Source organism: Rousettus aegyptiacus, unplaced genomic scaffold (genome assembly GCF_014176215.1).
Source record: "Rousettus aegyptiacus isolate mRouAeg1 unplaced genomic scaffold, mRouAeg1.p scaffold_m13_p_6, whole genome shotgun sequence".
NCBI classification, from domain to species: Eukaryota; Metazoa; Chordata; class Mammalia; order Chiroptera; family Pteropodidae; genus Rousettus; species Rousettus aegyptiacus.
The window spans coordinates 111,037,657-111,057,314 of record NW_023416309.1 but is presented as its reverse complement, the minus strand read 5'-3'; the positions used below and the strand labels follow the sequence as shown (position 1 = coordinate 111,057,314).

At 50.5% G+C, this 19,658-nt stretch overlaps 3 protein-coding genes across 5 annotated transcripts in view; 2 read left to right on the top strand and 1 right to left on the bottom strand.

Moving 5' to 3' along the window:
* The window catches only part of JPT1 (Jupiter microtubule associated homolog 1), a 13,775-nt gene extending 12,255 nt beyond the window's left edge, over nt 1-1,520 (top strand). The window contains exon 5 of the mRNA XM_016132561.2: nt 478-1,520. Coding sequence (XP_015988047.1) covers nt 478-626 — 149 coding nt within the window. The 3' untranslated portion in view covers nt 627-1,520. The remainder of the gene's footprint in view (nt 1-477) is intronic.
* ARMC7 (armadillo repeat containing 7) overlaps nt 1-19,658 on the bottom strand; it is a 24,315-nt gene extending 4,657 nt beyond the window's left edge. Inside the window, exons 1-3 of one of the 3 annotated variants that reach the window (XM_016132548.2) lie at nt 19,242-19,658; nt 19,004-19,147; nt 4,652-6,260 (exon numbers count right to left, since the gene is read on the bottom strand). In XM_016132548.2, the coding sequence (XP_015988034.2) occupies nt 5,899-6,260; nt 19,004-19,147; nt 19,242-19,332 (597 nt within the window). In that variant the 5' untranslated portion in view covers nt 19,333-19,658 and the 3' untranslated portion in view covers nt 4,652-5,898. Of the gene's footprint in view, nt 1-4,651; nt 6,261-19,003; nt 19,148-19,241 lie in introns of those variants that run through there. The other 2 variants (XM_016132549.2, XM_036222426.1) reach the window with 2 other exon arrangements.
* NT5C (5', 3'-nucleotidase, cytosolic) lies at nt 3,058-4,650 on the top strand. The gene is made up of 5 exons (XM_016132547.2): nt 3,058-3,280; nt 3,573-3,673; nt 3,750-3,810; nt 4,022-4,136; nt 4,260-4,650. The coding sequence occupies exons 1-5, from the start codon at nt 3,089-3,091 to the stop codon at nt 4,439-4,441; spliced, it is 651 nt and encodes a 216-aa protein (XP_015988033.2). The 5' UTR covers nt 3,058-3,088; the 3' UTR covers nt 4,442-4,650.

The window sequence follows — 19,658 nt, the reverse complement described above, 5'->3', positions numbered from 1 at the left end:
AATTATGACTATGTGTATAAATATGGGCGAATTTGCAAAAGAGTAGAAAAGGGGAAGTTGATATCATTTATGTTAAATACAACAAAAATGGTATTATTTGTTGGAAAGAAAACACACAAAATATGCATAAAACAAATGGACTAGCAGTGGGGCCCCTGGGTACAGGGAGAGGAGACCCGCAGGAGGTAGGCGGGGGTCAAGGATCTAGGGCTTGTCCGTAATGTTCTAATTTACAACATTCATGTCTTCATATATTTGTGTAATTGAGGAAAGAACGTGCAGAAAAAGGCCTCTGGACCAATATGGCAAAGCACGATCGGTGGTTAATTCCGGGGAGTGGGAACGTGGTTGGTGACTGTTCTTCTTTATACTCTAGGTATTGTTTTGAAGCGTCATCGAAAGAAAAATCTTAATTTAAGATTCTCCATCTTTACTGAAAATAGTTGTTAGCCTTCATTTCATTCTCTGTTTTCCTAGAAAACATGGACACAGACTTGCAGGCCAGCCTGGGGCAGAGTGAGGAGAAGCCTGTGCCCGCTGCCCCTGTGCCCAGCCCGGTGGCACCGGCCCCAGTGCCATCCCGAAGAAACCCCCCTGGTGGCAAGTCCAGCCTTGTCCTGGGTTAGCCGCGACTGTCCTGAACTCTGTTGTTTTGTTTGTTTTTCCATGCTTGTGAACTGCACAACTTGAGCCTGACTGTACATCTTTTGGATTTGTTTCATTAAAAAAGAAGCACTTTATGTACTGCTGTCTTTTTTTTTTTTTCTTTTCTTTCCTTTTTTCTCTTTGAAGAACAGGTCTCTTTATCTGTCCTGATTCCTCTCAGTCTGTAGGCCATGGCATGAGTGTTTTCTAGTAGTAGATTGGAAGGAAAGCTTTGTGACACTTAGTACCGTGTTTTTAAGAACAAATAATTTGGTTCCAAATGTGTTAGAGGATCTTTTCTACTGAAGTTTTTAAAACCCTTTTCTTGTCAGCTTTACTTGGGTTTACCAAGCCTTGATTGGACAGGCCAGTCAACAGTCCATAGGCACCGTTAGTTCCTGCAGGCCCCCAACACAGGTTTGGTCTTTGTGCTGAACCTCCTTGGTGTTGCCCTAACTTGTCAGTGCCCTTTGCTAAAAGCATCTTCCTGTGCCATATAGAATAAAGAGGCCTGTGCCTCATGCCTTGCTGCCCGCAAAGCAAACAAACTGCCTTTTATTTTTGAACCTTAAGAAATAAGCCAGATGCTAACTTGACTGGCTGAGGAGCAGTCTCCTGCTGTCACGCAGAGGGGAGGCTCCAGGTACACTCAAAGTGACCCATCCCAAGTGGTGAAGCAAGCAAGGGCGGTGACCACACAGAAGTGGGTCTTCGGCTCGAACAGACCCTGCCGGGGCAGTGGTCTCAGATACCTTGAAGCTGTGTGCATGATGCTGGTGCTTGACCTTCAAACGAAAAGTCTCATTCTTACAATGTGTGTTGTACTTCCTGATCCTGGACTGTGGCTTAAAGTAAACGATGTACAAATTTTGAAACATTGTGTCCTGTGTCATCATTCTGAAATTATTTACTGTTCTACCTGTTTAGTTGCTTTTTTCTGTTACTATAAATCCTGCCCAATGATTTTTGAAGAGTCAGCAAAGTTAGACTAATGAAGGCCCAGAGACAAGTGGGCTTCTCTAAAGAAAACGGGTTTACAGTCTGCATAAGTTAAAAATACAAAATGATACCTAACTCCCTGTGGTAATAAAATTCAGGAATAATATGAATTAATATCCCAAATAGTTGTCAGCCAACATATTTTAGACTGTCCTATCACTCTTTGTACTGGGCAGTGACATTTAACACATAACAGGTGTTTCTCACTGGTAGGTGGTCAGAGAAGAGCTCCAAGGGAAGAAACGGGCCATGTAATCAGACAGGGATGGGGGGGGGCGGGGCCTCAATCTGAATTTTCCTCAAGTGGTAATGGCCACAGAAGATAGGAGAGAGCTCTCTGGGTTCTAGGCAGAAAGTTCCAGATTAACATGCTATATTAAATGTCTAAATTAGACATTATTAAGACCTGGCTCTTAGTCCAGCTATGCTGTTTGCTCATGGTGTTAAATCTTCCAGTCAGAAAGATCAGGGTCTAGAAAGTGAACTGAATGTTTTTAAATGATGTAACGGTTTGGACTTTTTACCCAGTTCGTGATATCAAGTGGTCAGTGAAGGAGGGAAAAAATACTAGTCGAGGACTCGGTATTCATTGCTTATGCCGATTCTACCCCTTATGCATTTTTTAAGTTAGATCACAGAATGAGACGCTAGGCTCCCCTACGTAACGTCTGCTACCCTGTTTGGAAATGAGCTGCTCATATGGGAAACTGCTTGGATGTAGTCGGCAAATTGCACGAAATCTACGATGGGGAGTCAACAAATTGGACAATGTTTAGCATTTTCTAGAGGGGGACAGACCTGCCGATTCTAAAGAGGCGGAAAGGAGGACAGAGTTGATGGAAAGCTGCTCTTCCAGGTGGAAGTGGGTATTTACGGCAGATGCGCTCACGTTTCAAGCCAACTGCTGTGTGAGTTCGCGTTAGGAGCTCGGACTGTCTTCAACAGATTCACTGACTTCGGTTACTGCGAGCCCCAGTGATGCGTGCCTTGGGTCGGTGCTGCCTTCACGGGAGCTCTGGTCCCGGGTCCCACCACGTCCCCGCGCCCCCCGCCCACGCAAGCAGGGAGGGTAGAGTTGCTCGTAGCCCCAGGACTCGAGGTGCAGGTTACAGGAAAGGTGGGGCCTTCCGCACAGGTTTAAGGAGCCTTGACTGCTCGTTAAAAGACGCTTCAGTATTTTGGATCCCTCCGGTCCGTCCCGTGGGAGGTCTGCCCCTAGGAACGTCTGCGGCAGCTGAAAACCAGAAAGGTGACTCCTAAGACATCCCCACGCCGCGTCCTGGGTTAGGCAGGGTTAGGCATCGCTCGGGTGCGCGGGCCACCCGGGCGCCCATGCAAATGAGCCCTGGCGCGGCCCCGCCCCCCGGCTCCGGAGGCGGCGCGCCCCGCCCCGCCCCGCCCGCTCCGCGCTGCCCGCGCTTCCGCAGGTCCCGGCGCCTTGACAATGGCGATGGTGACGCGGCGCGCGCGGCCCGTGCGAGTGCTGGTGGACATGGACGGCGTGCTGGCCGACTTCGAGGCCGGCCTCCTGCAGGGCTTCCGCCGCCGCTTCCCCGGGGAGCCGCACGTGCCGCTGGACGAGCGCCGCGGTTTCTTTGCCCGGGAGCAGTACCGAGCCCTTCGGCCCGACCTGGCGGTAGGGAGTGGCGGGGGGGGGGGGAGAGGAGTGGGGGTGGTGGGCGCACGCTGCGCCGCCTGGAGAGCTGGGATCCCCGACCCCATTGGGCACCTGCAAGTGGGGAGCTCTCCCCCTGGCCTCTGCCCCATTTTCTGAGACATCACCTTCCTGTTTAATTAACAAAACTCACTTCAGAATCCACAGTTCATCCCAGGATAAGAAAAGGCCCCCCAGGAACCTCACTTTGAGAGTCCTCGCTGGGGCTCGACCTGCTGGCTGCAGAAGCCAGGACGGGACCTCTGTCTTCTAGGACAAACTGGCCAGTGTGTACGAAGCTCCAAGTTTCTTCCTAGACTTGGAGCCCATCCCTGGGGCCTTGGACGCCATGCGGGAGATGAGCGCCATGCAGGAGTGAGGAAGCGTGGGAGGGAGGGGCCGTGGGGGCGGGGTCTGGCACTTCCCTGTCTAACCCACCCCTCCCCTGCAGCACCGAGGTCTTCATCTGCACCAGCCCTCTGAGGAAGTACCACCACTGTGTGGGTGAGAAGGTGCGCTGCCCAGCATCTCCTAGGCAAAGTGTCCTAAGTCTTCGTTTTTATAACAAACCGGCAGAAACTCAGGAGGGGGTGGGGGGAGGAGGGAGGGCAGCTGCATCTCTCAAGGGCTGCAGACCCCCCCCCCCCACTCACACGTATCTCCTCCCTGGCCCTGAACTCAGAGGCCCGTGGCGCCCTGCTGACAGACCTGTACCCCTCACAGTATCGCTGGGTGGAGAAGCACCTGGGGCCCCAGTTCGTGGAGCGCATTATCCTGACCAGGGACAAGACAGTGGTCTTGGGGGACCTGCTCATTGATGACAAAGACACCATTCAAGGTTGGATCTGTTTTCCTTGGGAACCTCTAGGCATCTGGCCTGCCAGGATTAGGGAGGGGGAGCAAAAATAACCAGATTACAGACTGCAGCTTGTTCGCGCCTTTCCCCCGTGTCCTGTCCCAGGCCGCGAGGAGAACCCAAGCTGGGAGCACATCTTATTCACCTGCTGCCACAACCAGCACCTGGCCCTGCCGCCCCCGAGGAGACGGTTGCTCTCTTGGAGTGACAACTGGAGAGAGATCATAGGCAGCAAGCGGGAAGCTGTGCAGCAGGACCCAGCAGGCCCGGGGCTGCTGCAGGAATGAGCGTAGGCACCACAGCCATGGGCAGGAGCTGAGGCAAGAGAAGGCAGGCCAGCAGGTAACGCTAGCAGAGCTGAGGGACGGGATCGTCGTGGCCGTGACCTCTGGTACCAGGGCGACTCAGTAGTCTCTGTGCTCGCACAGGCCAGCCATCGGGCACGAAAACGTGAGAAATCAGGCAGGAACTTTGAATAAAACACGCTGGCTTGCCACTCTTTTCAGGCCCTTTATTTGGGAAAGTAAAATGACGAGAGCCGAGGGCAGCAGTTGAGATGGAGGCTGACAGGGGGCCTTCCCCTTCATCTGCCTCCGGTGGCCCTGGGTCCCATGCTACCTCCACGCCTACCTGGAAACCATTTCTCTCACAACTGCCTTTCCTTGGCCTTAAGGGAGTGCAGGTGGTCAGGGTTCCCCATAGCTCCTGAACCCCAGCTGTTCATGGCGGCCCCACACGCCCTCCTTTGTGCTGACCAGCACACGCTGCAGACTCCAAGCCACATGCTTTTCGTCAGTGTACAGTCCTCTGTCTCCTGAGCAGCACCTGGCCTTGCACCCCTGAAGCCCTCCAGAGCCTGAGATACGCTTCAGGGGCAGGGACGCCCCCTCACTTAGCCCTGGGGGCGGAAGAGGAGGGCCAAGGCGCTCGGGCGGGAGCAGACAGGCTCCAAGCATTTGAGCCTGCATTCTGATGTGTCATCACCCTCATGGCTTTGGTGTTAATGCCCGAAGGCCACATTAACACTCACTGGGGCTGTGTCACTCGAGAGCAGGGACCACATCTTCGCCTTTGAAGCCCTAACATGGTGCTTGGCGGATAAGCCTATGTGGATAAACAGTTGATCCTGGGCCATAGAGTTCTCTGGGCCGGCGTCCACCCTGCCCAGTGCCCAGCCTGGAGAGCTTGTGGGGCAGGTACCCAGCCTCACAGCCCAGGAGTGGGCGTGACACCCTCCCAGCTTCCCAGAGCCCGGAGATGCTTTTAGTAAGGGTTTCCATTTCTGTTACTCAAAATCACTCCAGACACTTCTGTTCAGGGATGAAGCCTACTTCCTCAAGCTCGGGCGGTTCTCCTAAGCTCCAGGCCTGGCTGCTCCTCAGGAGAACTACCTTCTGCGAAGCGTCTGGATCTAGGGACCCAGAGGCGTGTGAGAGCCTGGCAGCGGGGTGGGTCAGGAGGCAGGACCTTCGCCTTCAGGTGACTGAGAGTGCCAGCCTCTGACACTGCCTTTGATTTCCTCCACGTATCTCAAAGTCTGGCTTCCTCAATTCATCGAATGCCTTTTATCACAGTGTAAAGACCCGTCCCGCTGAGAAAACTCACCTGTAAAATGGCTGAAAAGACACCAATTGGGAGGCATGTGCTCAGTGGGAGCTACGCTGCTCCTGCTTCCTAAGCGCCGGCCAGGAGTTTGGTCTTGTCTCTGGCAGTCAGGGTGCCATGGCCTTGAGCTTTCCTTGGGTCAGGGCTGCTGTGGGGCCTCGGTCCTCGGCAGTGGGATACCTAGGGCAGAGTCGGCCGGCCGGTGGCGGGCTTCGGCCACCTGGCTGGGGGAGCAGAAGTCTTCCAGGAAGATCTGGGCCAGGTTCCGGAGCCTTGTGTTGGCCGAGAGAGAGAAGCGCAGCATGCACTGGACCACAGGCATGGCAGTCAGCTCGGGGTGGGAGCCAGAGCCTGGTGAGCTCAGGTACATGATTGTGGTGACAGCAGACAGCACAGTCTCTTCGTTGGGACTGGACAGGCAGTTGATGATGAGCGGGATGCCCCCCGTCTGCAGGATGTGCTCCTTGTTGGCTCTGTCTGAACACAGGTTGCAGAGGCCTCCTGCGGAGAGCAAGGTGAGTCTTGGTGCTTCAGCCCTGGGCCTCCTCCCTTCTCCCCTCCCAGCTTCTGTCTGTCTGCTGAGTTCCAGGGAAGGGCCCAGGCCTGGGAGAAGGTAGCCCATGGACAAGGGATCCAAAGTTCATTCTGGTCTCCAGCCCTCCCTTTCAAGGTTCTAGAAAGGCCTGCCTGCTACAGCCTGCCACAGCCTCGCCTTCTGGAAGGGGACACTAGTTTCTTTCCCTCTTGGCTCAGCAGCTGATAGGCTTCCCTTTTTGTTTAAAGTCAAAAACAACAAAACCCACAACATAGCTTCACTTTAAGAGTATTAAAAAATATAGATATGGTGACGATTTCACGGACATGCACATATGTGTGTATATACTTATCAAATTGTACCCTTTAAATAGGAACAGATTATGTCAGCGATATCTCAATAAAGCTGTTAAAAATATTAGAAGCCAAAACATAAACCATCTGAATCCTCCCGTCCATATAGCTAACATTTTCTCTTCATACCCCAATTTTAAATATGTTTATATTTACTAAAAACCAGACACTCCTTACTGTTTTGTACGCCAGTCCTTTTCATTGAACTCTGCATTGTGAATATCTTTACGTGGCAATAAACCTACAATCATGGCATCATTTAATGGCTCTACAGGTCACCGTTTTGTGGATACAGTATAGCTTATTAAGAAGTTAGAACATTTTAGCATCATTTTCACATTACTGTTACTAGGATTCTGGGGGACAAAAAAAAAAAAGGCCAGAGTGAGAGATCTATGCTTCTAGACCAAAGAACCCGTGGCTCAAGTGGTGTGGCCAGATCCCCCATCCTCTCACATCAGGCCTATGAACACTGCCCCCTTGATTTAGCGATCTCTCGGCTCAGGGGACAGATGTGACATTGCCTAGGTGGTCACTGCATAACACTAGCTACTCGATGCAGGAAGCTGACTTCCTGTGTATCCGCTGAGCTTCCTGTCATCGTGGCGCCCCCACCCTTTGGTTCCTGCCCCATGCAGAGGAAGGGCTTCCAGCTCATGTGCATAATATGGCTGGAACAGTCCTGAGAGTCCCATCAGGAGTGAGTCTCAGCCCACCCTGCTTCCCTGAAACAAGCAAAGAGAGCTTCCCACAGACAAAATACAACTAGGACATCTTCCCCAGCAAAAAGGGACGGGTGCCGACAGGACCTCTGGCAGGGACACTCCTCCCCAGGAGCAGGGGTCTGCCCAGGCTTGGCATCACCGCCCCTTCCCTGGCAGCACCTGGGTCAGTCTGAGGCCTGCTCTACAGAAATGTTTGTCAGGGTCTGATCCATTTGGCCTCTAAGGACTTCCTACTGCACTTGGAATAAAGTCCATACGCCTTCCCATGGTCTTCACGGCCCCGCACCAACGAGTCTGGTCCCTCTTCCTCTCCCTGTCACTCATGTCAGCCACCAACCTTGGTCCACCCTCGGAACCTTTTGGCCCCAGATCTTCACAGGCTGCCACTCTCTTGCTGGTAACCAGCACTTCGCTACTCCCTAGCCAGTGACAGATCCCTAGAGCAGGGGTCCATGGCCTGCTAGGAACCCGGCCACACAGCAGGAGGTGAGCAGGGGTTGGGAGGAAGCAAGCTAGAGAAACTCCACCTGTGTTTGCAGCCGCTCCCCAGGGCTAGCATCACCACCTCGGCTCCACCTCAGACCATCAGGCGTTAGATTCTCGTAGGAGCACAGGTTCCTGGTGCCAAAAAGGTTGGGGACCGCTGCCCTAGAGTACCCCACTAGCTACTCCCTGTCACATCCAGGGCACGCCTCTCATCACCTCATTCCATTTTCCTCATATGCTTAGAACACTGACGGGTCATCTTCACAGATTTGTTTTCCTGCTCGCTGCCCACCGAGCCCCACTGGAAAACGCGTGCCTGAGGTCCAGGCCTTGGCCGTCTCACTCCCGCCATGCCCTCGGTGCCTGGCACGAGAGGCGCTCCACAAACATTTGTTGGAAGGGTTTTAAAGCAGTGAGCGGGGGAGGCGGGGTTGAAGGGCTGCACAGAATGGCTCCCTGAGACACTGCCCACCTCAGACCGCCGCAGTTCTGGGAACAGGCTCACACATGCGGTACATCTGAGGGAGTGAAATGGCTGAGTGGCATTCCTGAAGTCACAAGGATAGGGAGACGAGGCTCTCTGATGGGGAGGTCCTTCCCTGTGGACACTCGGAGGCGCTTCCTGTCGATCTTCCCCCAGCGCCTGTTCGCCCAGTGTAGCATTTAGTGCAGTCTGGATCATCTGACTGCCCTCTGTACTTGCTATCGGTCCCCAGCCCTGGGCACCTGCTCTCTGATGTACCCCTGTATCCCAGGCACCTGCAACTGTGGAATCTCACTGGGCACATGCTGAAAACGTGACTGAACCCCGCAAAGTGTTACCATCACCCATTTCAGTGGAAGCAGCCAAGACTGTTGAGAAACTTGCCCAAAGTCCCAGAAGATAGGGAGCCTTCTGCCACACCCATGGGAAAGGGTGTCCCTCTGGAAGCTCCAAGGACAAGTAATTCTCTGTGGGCAGATGCCAGGCTCAGCCAGGAACCAGAGACAAGGAGAAATGCTCTGGGAGGCCTCCGGCTGCTCTGACACCTCTACGCCAACGCTTCTGAGCTGAGCATGGCGAAGCAGCTTCTGACCCACATTGCTGACTCAACTCGGGGTGGGGAACTGGCCTTATCTCTGCTGTAAAGTATGATAAAATACAGACTCACTCTCTGGCGGGTAAGTCATCATCACAATACAGACTCACTCTCTGGCGGGTAAGTCATCATCACATCCAGGTGTGCCCGGGCAGGACACTGCCATTGTGGCCAGAGGACAATCAGATGGCAAACGCTAGAGGGTGGGGGCAGGAGGAGGCCTGTTCCATGAGCATGCCTAGGAAGCCTCCAAGGATGGATCAGATACCTGCCAGAGCTTGCCAGCTGCCCGGGCCCCGACTGCAGGGAGCGTCTGAAGCCCCTCTGCTTTGCTGGCAGTGACCTCAGAGATAAAGAGAGGACTGAGGGGCTGGAAACAGAAGGGCCCCGGCAGTAAGAAGGCTGAGCTGGAGCACCCCAGATCGAGCCAGGAGACCCGTGAGAAGCTGAGGCTGCTACAGCTGCTTCGAGCTCTCCCGAGTCCACCTCTGGGAATTTACCCTGAAGGATTAAAGAGGGCGGTAGAAAAAGAACAAAATAAAAACTGGAAGCTTTATATAATTAATGCCCAACAATGCAGAGCAAACTGGTCAAATTATGATAAATTCGTATGGTGGAAAATTATACAGTTCTAAAAACTCTTGCTTCCCAGGAATATTTAATATGGGAAAATGTTTGAAATATAAGGTTAAGGAGAAAAATGGACATAAAGTTGTACATACGATACAAATGCAATTTTAAAAAAGGTCCAATAAGATGTCTCATCTTCTGAGAGCCTTCCGTGAGCACCCCGATCGGCCCCTCTCTCCACCACGCCCTCGCCTGGCTTCTTTCTTTCTTTTCTTCACACATAAGAGTTATCTGTCAAACATTTTATTGGTTGTTGCCCCACTAAACTACAAACTCCATGAGAAAGAGGACTATGTTTTCTCCCATTTTATATTTTCAGCCTGGCATATAGCAGGCGCTCAATAAATAACTGCTAAATGAATGAATACATTAAAAAGAGACACGCTGGAAATACACCAAAATGTGAGCAATGGTTATCTCTGCGTAGTACGATCATGGGTCATTTTAATTTTCTTTATTCTTTTCGTTATTTGCCAAGGTTTCCTCAATCAAAATATCATTTTTACAACCAGGAAAAAGAAGGTATTTTTTTTTTTAAAGCAGAAATTGACTCAGAAAGAATACTTCATCAAAAGACACCATTAAAAATAGTCACAAGGCAAAAAGAGAAGATACTCATAGAATGTGACAGGGGACTCGCATCCGGAATATATGAACAACCCACTGATACTGTATACCGATAAAAGATAAATAACAAAAAAAATGAGCAGAAAAACTCAAACAAATTCTTCACAAAAGGGCCACTGTACATAAAAATGTGCTCTTCGTTTATCAGAGAAATGAACGTTAAATCCACAGTCAGATGCCTCTACGCTCCCATCATTACGGCCGAAACAGGAGTGTTGGCAGGGAGGTGAGCTACTGGAACTCTCCTGTGCTGGTGGTGGGGAGTGTTACACAGTGTAATTATGTTGGAAAACTTTTGGCAGCTTCGGATAAAGTCAAACATACGTCTACTCTATGACTCAGCAATTCCACTCCTCCCTGAGAAAAATGAGTGCATATCTAGACGAGGAATCTACCCAAGAGAAGATCATCTGCACAGGAGAAGCCTTGTATACAAGTGATCGGAGCAGCTTTATTCACACAGGCTCCAAACGAGAAACGACTCGAATCTCCGACAACAGGTGAACTGAGGAACACGTTGCCGCGCACTTACACAGAAACGTGAACTAGTGACACTGTAGCAATTTGGATGAGTCTCACAAACATCCTTGGTGACGAACACCCTTGGGTGTAGAGGTTAGAGAAGCGTCGGCCCGGGATGGAGCACACTGACTGGGAGAGGGGATGAGGCTCCTGCCTGGGAGGACGAAGACATTCTATGTCCCGATTTAGGTGCTGGTGACATGGATGTACATATGTTAAGGGTGGAAGATTTTCCAGCTAGCCAGCATTAAGAATCTACTCTGATTCTGTTAACCAGGGTGCGGTAATCTGTTCAAAGATATGCTAACGGCAGCTTCTGCTTCTGTAATCTGCTCCCTTGTTCTAGGTTTTATAAACTGCCTCTTTGGGAGCTCAGTGCTGATTCTCTGACCCTGTCTGACCCTGCGTGGTGGAGAGTCAGTCCCCGGCCGGCTAATAAAGGCTAATAAAGGCTCACAATTAATCCCGATTGGCTCCGTGGGTCTTAGATTTGAACGCGCCACAACACATACACCTTAAGATATGTGCATTTCACTGTATGTCAATCATGCTGCAATTTACAAATGGTTACCAAACACAAAGGAGAACAAGTTCTGACTGGCTGCTGAACACGTTTTGGACAAACCAGATGGGCCGGAGAAAAGGAGAAGGGGCAAAGGCAGGGCCCTTCTAGATGCAGAGCGCCGCGGGAACGCCGGGAGGGGCAAAGGAGGCACTCTCGAGTGCAGCCCGGAAGGAGAAAGCTCAGAGAGGTCAGGTAGGTGACCCTGGGTCACACAGCAAGTAGGGCTTTGTTGCTGGGAGTGCCAGCAGGTTCTAAGCATTGTCCGAGAGATTACAAGAGGTTGGGCTGATAAATACTTAGCCAGCGCATGGCGCCTGGGGCCTCGGTGAACCCTAGACATGATCAGAGGCCCCTCTCACCCCGTGGGCACCGGGCTGGTCAGAGACCACGGCATGTCAAAATCTTCAGTTGGGACTATTCTTAGGTTTTACTGTAGCATCCTGAAAATGGTCCTTTCTAAAATTTCAAATTTGAGGGACGGAACAGTATATTGAGAAAGCTCCCGTTCTGTGTAAGAAGAGAGACGTGGGGATGAATATTTGTATATGCGCATGCTCACATTTGCTGGTTTACGTGAAGGGGGAACTGTGGAAGGGACAGGAATGGAAATGAGACTTCTCTAAAAACACCTTATAGTATAGTTTTGACTTACAATGATGTTTCATATAATGAAAGACATCAAATCGAATCAAAAGAAAAAAACCATCATGGCTTTTCATAATTTGACTGAGATCTTTCACTTCTAGAAATTTATCCTACGGATATACTCCCAGAAGTAAGAAATGACACACCAATAAGGTTATTCACTGCGGCACTGCTTATGAGAGCGAGACAGAAACCAGCTGAATGTCCATTCCCGAGGAGCGGGCTGACCGTCAGTGCCGCCACGCCAAGGAACATCACACAGCCCTTACGAAGAACAAGGTAGCTCCGTATGGGCTGATACTGCAGGTTTGTCAAGATACGTTGATAAGGTAAAAAAAAAAAAAAAAAAAAAGCAGAATATATAGTATTTTACCACATGTATAGAACATGCAAAAAAGTATAAATATAAATATATACGTGTTTGTTCGTAAATCCCAACAATATCTCTGGGAGGATACACAAGAAACTAGTAGCAGTGGTCACCTGCAGAGAAGGCTGCAGAGGGAGTTACCTTTTAAGAATACCCTTTTGAATTCTGTACCATGTGAATCAATTATGTATTCACATAAATTAATAAAACACATACACACCCTGCTTGTGCCTAGAACTAAGAGGAAGGAGAACTGGTCTTTGCAAGTCAGAGAGGGATGGCGGAGGCCGCCTAGTCCAGGTGAGGACAGGCTGGATGGAGCCAGCCTCCTGAGCTAGTGAGGAAGGAGCAGCGGGTGAGAACCCCGCATCCCCTCCTTCCTGTAAGGGGAATCCTGCCACAGCTGGACAGCTGAGGAATTTCTCTATAAGCAGAAAGACGCACGATCCCAAGAGCCTAACTGATTGGTGGGAGGAGGTACAGGAGAGCCCCAGAGTATGGAGGACTGAGCAAGGGCTCTGTGGTAGGTAGATCGAGCTAGAATCTCCTTACTGCCACTGAGGACTAAGGTGGCCAGAGGAAGCCACTTGGTTTTCCTAAGCCTCGGTTTCTTCATCAGGAAAATAAGCAATCAATTAAGTAATGTGATTAAGGCCCCGCCTTGGCTCACAGTAGATGTGGACCAAGCATGCACCTGTTAACAGCCCCGAAAACTGGTACAGGGCCTTTACCAGCAACCCACGCACACAGAAAATGGCTGATATACACAGGCAGAATTTAACAATGAGAAAGCAAATGCCTGTGTAACCAGCACCAAGAGCTAAAACAATGACAGTAATCCAGAAGTCTCCTTGTGTTGATCCGATTCTCTCCCTCCCTCAGAAGTGAACCCCTTCCTGATTTGCAATAGTTTAATAATATAATTTTAATAAGCAGAACCTTTTAACCTTTTGCATTTTTAATTAAAAATAATTTTTTATACACACATCTCTAAATACTATAGTTCATGTCTGCCTGTTTCGGGACTTTCTAGAAATGGAATCACACTGTACATATTATTATATGTCTAGCATTGTTTGCTTACCATTGTGTTTGTAACATCATGGTATGCAGCTATAGGTTGTTCATTTTCCTTGCTAAGTAGTATCAATATCCCACAATGTCAGTATCCATTCTACTGTTGACTCTTTCTGGTTTAGGGCTATTAAAATGTTGCTAGTAACAATTTTGTACTAGTGTCTGGATGTGCGCATGCCCTAACTGCTGGGCCATGGCACTGCCTTCTTCAATTTTACTAAATACTGTTTTCCAAGAGGCCGCTGAGGATGAGGTACCTTTCAGCCTTTTTCTGAGCATCACCACCATCTAGTGACAGCTAAGCGTATTGCAGGAAATGGAACACAGGAGAGGGATTTAACACGGATTCTGGTCTGGGAGGCAATCGACTTGCCAGCTGTTTTAGTAACAACACTGCCAAGTGTTCTGTGATATCCTAGGATTTAACCAGGTTTCAGTTTTCACAGAAGTAGAGAATTCTTTTCTGGTTCCTTTATGCCCCCATGCAGCATCTAGGATGGTGCGGTTGTATGCAAGCAGCATGTAGGTCACCTGAGAGTCAATCAGTGGTGCTTTGGGCAAACATTTCCAATTAACGCCAAAGGCTGCCAGAGTTTTTATTTGGGGCACAAGTTCCGAATACTCATTAAAGCGTCTGCTGAGATCCTGGCATTATACCAGGCTCCCCATAATCCCCCTAACCCACCCCTTCCCGGTCCCAAATAGTTCCTCTGGCCAGCTCCTCCCAGACACCAGTGAAACGTGGCCCTGGGCCAGCTGCGCAGGGGTGACTTCCCATCAGAAGGGCCTCAGAAGAATTCTGGTGGTGAGGTGCAATAGAAGACGCACTGGGCTTGGGGTCTTGGCTCTGCCAGCTGGGTCCCCGGGGCACAGAGTTTGGATCCAGGCAGACTGGGGTACACTCCTGGCTCCAGTCGGCACTAACGGTGTGAGCCTCAGGCAGCAGACCCAACCTCAGTGAGGTGTCATTTCCGCACGTGTAAAGAGGGCTCAGGGTGACAGATTCAGAGCCCTCGCGAGCAGTTCTGGTACAAGGTAGGCTCGTGCCGGTGAGCGGGGAGCACAGAGCAGGCATGGGGCAGGCATCCTGAAAAGGTGGCTTTTATCATAACAGCTCCCCACACACAGCCCTTGACCCTGAGGGAAGAAAAAGCAGCCGGGACCACAACCAAAGGGTAAGCAAAATAGTTCTAAAATTGTTCTAAATGAGCAAATCCACAAAAGAAGAGGCCAAGAAAGGGGAAGGCCGAGAGGAGACCTGGACAGCCCTGCATGGCGTCTGTAATGCTGTGGCCAGATTCCCCTTCGGGGCCGCAGCTATGCTGACCGGGGTGTTTGTGAGGTCACAGCAAGATGACCTCCACAAAGAGACAACCGTCAGGGAACCGGCTCGCCGCTGGGGAGTGACTGCAGTGGCTTTCAGGCCTGCTGCCACAGCTGACAGAAATAGCCAGACAAACGGAAGCACTTTTCGCCCTCAGAGAGGAGGCAGAGCTGCTTGGCAAAAGATGTTTTAACTCAGGGCTGAACCGTCAGAGCCGCCATGGAAGGAGGCCTGTCGTCATGCTGGGCCGCAAGGGCAGACGGAAGGGAGCCTGTGTTCTGACACTGGCCTGCCATGACCCAGCTGAGGGGCAGCTGTCTGTGCCTCCGTTTCTTCATCAGTAAAGCGAGGGCTTTAGCGTTTCTTTCTAGCTTTTGCAGTCCACCTTAGAAATTAGGAACTGTAAAGGCAGCAAAGTGGCCAAGAGAACAGCTTCCAGAATCTGATGGCCTTGGATTTAAGTCCCAGGTCCAGCACTCTACAAACTTTTGACCAACCCACTGACCCTTCCTAAGCCTCAGATTCCTTCTAGAAAAATGCATATTATGTGCACACTGCTTTTAGTGCTATCTCAGGGTCAAAAGCACAGGAAGTCGGTGCCTGTGGGTGCTCCAGAAGTGCCAGCTGTTATAAGCACGACAGCACCGGCTCGGCAGCCGAGAGGCTGAGTGTAGCGCCAGTGGGCACATGACAGCCAGATCCCCTCACCTAATCCCACCTGGACACCGGCTGGGAGGCTAAGAATCGACTTGCCTATTTTTTCCTCACTTGATGATGTTTTTCCAGAAGGGAAGGAGGACCCCTGAAGCAGACGGGCGGCTCCCCTGAGAGGGCTCGACGCCATCCCACCTCACCTGTCTGGGACAGGAGGGGAGTGTCTATCTTCCGAAGGGCTCCGGATACCTAGGGATCTCACAGCAGCAGACATTCCATCTCATTTCATTCTTTCAAGAATTCTGTGAGGCAGGTATCGCTGCTGCCCCGCCTGACAGACGGAAGGGAAATCATGAGCCCAAAGTGGGGGAGGGAGGACTTAAACCCAGGTCTGCCTGACCCCAAGGACCGGCATTTACCAGACTCACCGACACATGGACATTGGTTTTGGTTCTGTGAGCCATGGCCATGGGCGATCTGACCCAGCTCTCCTCTCTGCCAGTTATCCCAGAACCACCCCTACTTGGGGCTGCAGTCATGGCCAGGCCTCTGCAGCTTGTGGGCCCTCTTCTCACCTTCCCCGGATCAAAAGGCCAGCACATTCAAGAGGTAACAGAGATAAGGCCAGGCCCCCGTGGAGATCACAATCTGAGGCCTGCCACCGGAGATAAAAGATTCAAAGCTACAAAAGCGCAGCACAGAGCCTTTTAGCAGCAGAATAGGCACCTGGCAGCGTTTCTCATTTACTGCCAGGGACATTAAGAGAAAAGGAAATGACAACAGTAACATAATACACTTCCAAGAACCACTGGGGCTCTCCTTTTAAGTGACGCACAATAAATGAGAGAAATTTAATCTGCAGAGGATCCCATGGACAGATTCAATGCTGAGAAAGCTACTGCTCTTTGGATTGGGACCTTGCTCCAGTGGGAAGGAGGAGGAAAAGAAAAAAGAGGAAAAAGTTTCTGGGAAAAGTAAAACTGGGAAGCTGCAGGGGAGGGCGAGAGCCTAGGCCAGGCCCAAGTCCCACCCACAGCTCCCAGCTCAGCGGGCCAGGCTCCCTGAATGCTCTTGCCATGGGAAAGTTGCTCTCTGGTTCTGTAAAAACTTTCCTTGGGTGATTGCTCTTTTTAGATGAGTTTTCTCTGGAATCAAAAGCTTGAGTGGGAGGAGCTCTATCACCCCTAGGTGAGGTTTAGTCACATGCTTCCGTAGGGGCTGCCATCACCACTCAGATGGCAGAAGCTGTGGAGCTAAGTTACAAAAAGTGAAGGGATGGAGGACTTATGCTGGTGAAAATTTAGAATATTTGTTTCGCATAATAATCTTCTGGAGGGGTACAGGCATGAGCTAGCATCACTCGACTAGACCTGGGCAACTGAAGCCCCTGTCCCTGGCCCAGCTTTAGACAGTCTCGCTCAGGCTGAAAAATCCAGGGAGCCCAGCCAAAGCGCATCCTCTCCCCAACACCTGGAGCTCCAGGCCCGGAACTGGCTTCCGCAGCTGCATGGGCCTCTTTCCTGGATCCTGACTCTGAGGGGTGAACCCCACTGTTGGTATGTACACTCCTAAGTCTAGGGAGTGGCCACGGGGCAGTTGTGTGTGGTTGCAAACAGAGCTGGGATGTCCACACTCGTGTGTGAGACCTGTCGTGGTGAGGAGGAGGGGCGACCTCCATTCGTACTCCAGCTGCCATCGACATCAGGGGCAGACCTGGATGGTCTTTCAAAAATTTAAATCACACTTATGATGTATTTGGGGGAAAAAAAAGCATGTTAATTTATTCTATCAAGGCTTTCGATCCAATTTCTAGTCATAGGAAATAAAGAAGATAGAGGACAACAGAATAAACTAAATGACACCATAAAGAGACGACCAGACAATATGGAAGGTAGAACCTTCTGCAGAAATGGTCTGGAGCCTTCAACAATTAGAGTCGTGAAAAAAAGAGTCTACTAATGATCAAGAGATAGGAGATTGCTTATGCCGTGATTTCTTTCCAAAGAGCACAACATGGACGGAGGGATAAGAGAGTAACTTTACAGTAGAGAAACCTGACAAGCCCCCCCTCTGCCAAGTGACCGAGGTCATCGACAGTGATAAGTCACATTGGCAGCACGAACCTCTGATATGACGTGATGAGAAGGGCACTTTACATCTGTGGTTGCCCTCCCCAAAACCTATAACCCAGGCTAATCATGAGGAAAACATCAGAGAAATCCCAACTGAGGGATGGTCTACAAAACACCTGGCCGGCGCTCCTCAAAACTATCGAAACAAGGAAAAGTCTAAGAAACTGGCACAATCCAGAAAAGCCTAAGGAGACATGACAACTAAATGTGCTGTACTCTCCTGGATGGGATCCTGGAACAGTAAAAAAACATTAGGGAAAAACTAAGGAAATCCGAATAAAGTATGGACTTTAGTTAATAATAATGCATCAATATTGGTTTATGAATGGTAACAAATGTATCATACCAATGTAAGGCCGTAATAATACAGAAACTGGGTGTGGCACATATAAGAACTCTGAATTATCTTTGCAATTTTTCCAAAACTGTTCTAAAATACAAAATTTATTTAAAAGAGAGATATATTGAGAGCTAAGAAACATAACGACCAGATTAAATGCATGAATCCTGGATTGGGTCCTGGTTTATATACAAACCAGTAAAAAAATGTCTTTGGGGACTATCAGAGAAATTTGCATAACTCAGTTATTTGGTGGCAATGGAACAATTATTAAAGCTTTCTTTCCCGACATAGATAAGATTCCTTTCACTGTATAGAGAAGTGTTATTTTCAAAGATGCGCGCTGAAAAAATAATTTTTGGTTGCCCTCAGCATGAATTCCAAACTCTTTCTCATGGCCTAGATCTAAGCGCCCGTAAGTTCCGATACTGCCCCCTCTCTAACCTCATTTTGTACCACTCTCTGCTTCACTCACTACAATCCTGCCACATAAGCCTTTCTTTTGCCTCCTCTGCTTTAGGGTCTTCACCCATCATGTGCCTCTACCTAGAATGCCCTCCCATGACGGCCAAAACGGAAGTAGCCCCTACCTCCTACTGCCCTAGCTCATCGCCCTGTTTATTTCCTTCAGGGCCTCAGCTTTTGGCTTGATCACCATCTGTCTCTCCCTACTAGGATGTAAGTGTCTTGAGGGTAAAGACACCCCGCCCCCCGGCCCCAACTTGTTCACGAGCATTTAGAACAGTATTTTACTCACACAGTTCAGGCCCAATAAATATCTGTCCAGTGAATAATTCAACACTCAGATCATAACGACTACAGAAACCATAAGCCATTCCAGTTCGCCTCTACTTCTGGATATTAAAACACTAAAGATGTTGAAAAGAACACTCTAAACCTTTTCCCTCCATGTGGCTTCAATCCATTCATTTATAATTTCATCTCTTAAGCAGGAGGGAAGGTGGACACGCAGACGGGGTCCTGAGCTTGAGTTCCAGACCTGACTCAAGCTAGCTGTGACCTGACAATGTGTGAACCGCGAAGGTGGCACAGACAGCGCGAAGATCTGGTACCGCAGCTGAGGAGACTGACTGCCTAACAGATTCCTTTCCCGACGACTCCTAACTCACTTATCTCTCCACAGCCCATCAGGCAGCTGGGAGACTGGTCCCATTCTTACCGATAGCAAACTCCACCAGGGTCTCATTCTCCTCCGACAGCGAATCGAGGAATAAATCGAGGACCTGCAGCTGTCGCAGATACTGGTAATTGCTGGGGTCATAAGCGAAGTTGGCGAGGTTGGCCAGGACTTGCTCCTTGGCGTCTGCGGCAGAAAAGCGGCACTGGAGCCAGGTCCGCGGCGGCGGTCGCGGCCGGACCCCTGCTCCGTCCCCTGACTCCCACTCTGTCGCTCTCACCTTGGCTCTCCGTCTCCTGAAATTCCGTGACCAGCGCCTGCAGGTATCCCAGCCGTCCGACGTGGGGCTCTACCTTCGGCTTCTGGGCCATGGTCGGGGCAGCGGAGGCTCCACGGGGGACGGGTAGGAGAGTGTGGCAGATGGGGCCAGAAAGCCCGGCGAGAACCTTACTGGGCCTCCACCGATCTGGCCAAGAGCTGACCGGGGCGAGAAATAGGTTCCTTTTATGGCTTCAGATTTTGCAGTAATTTGCAGCTGGAACGGAGATGTGGGGAATTGGGGTGGCGTATCAGGACCTTGTAAGAGACGGGAGTGAAAATCTAATGTGGGGCGCGGGAGACAAGGACGAGACGGCGCGCTGGGGTTCGGAGCTGAAGCCGCCCGGATCCAGGACGCTGGGCTTGTTTTCCTGCTCCA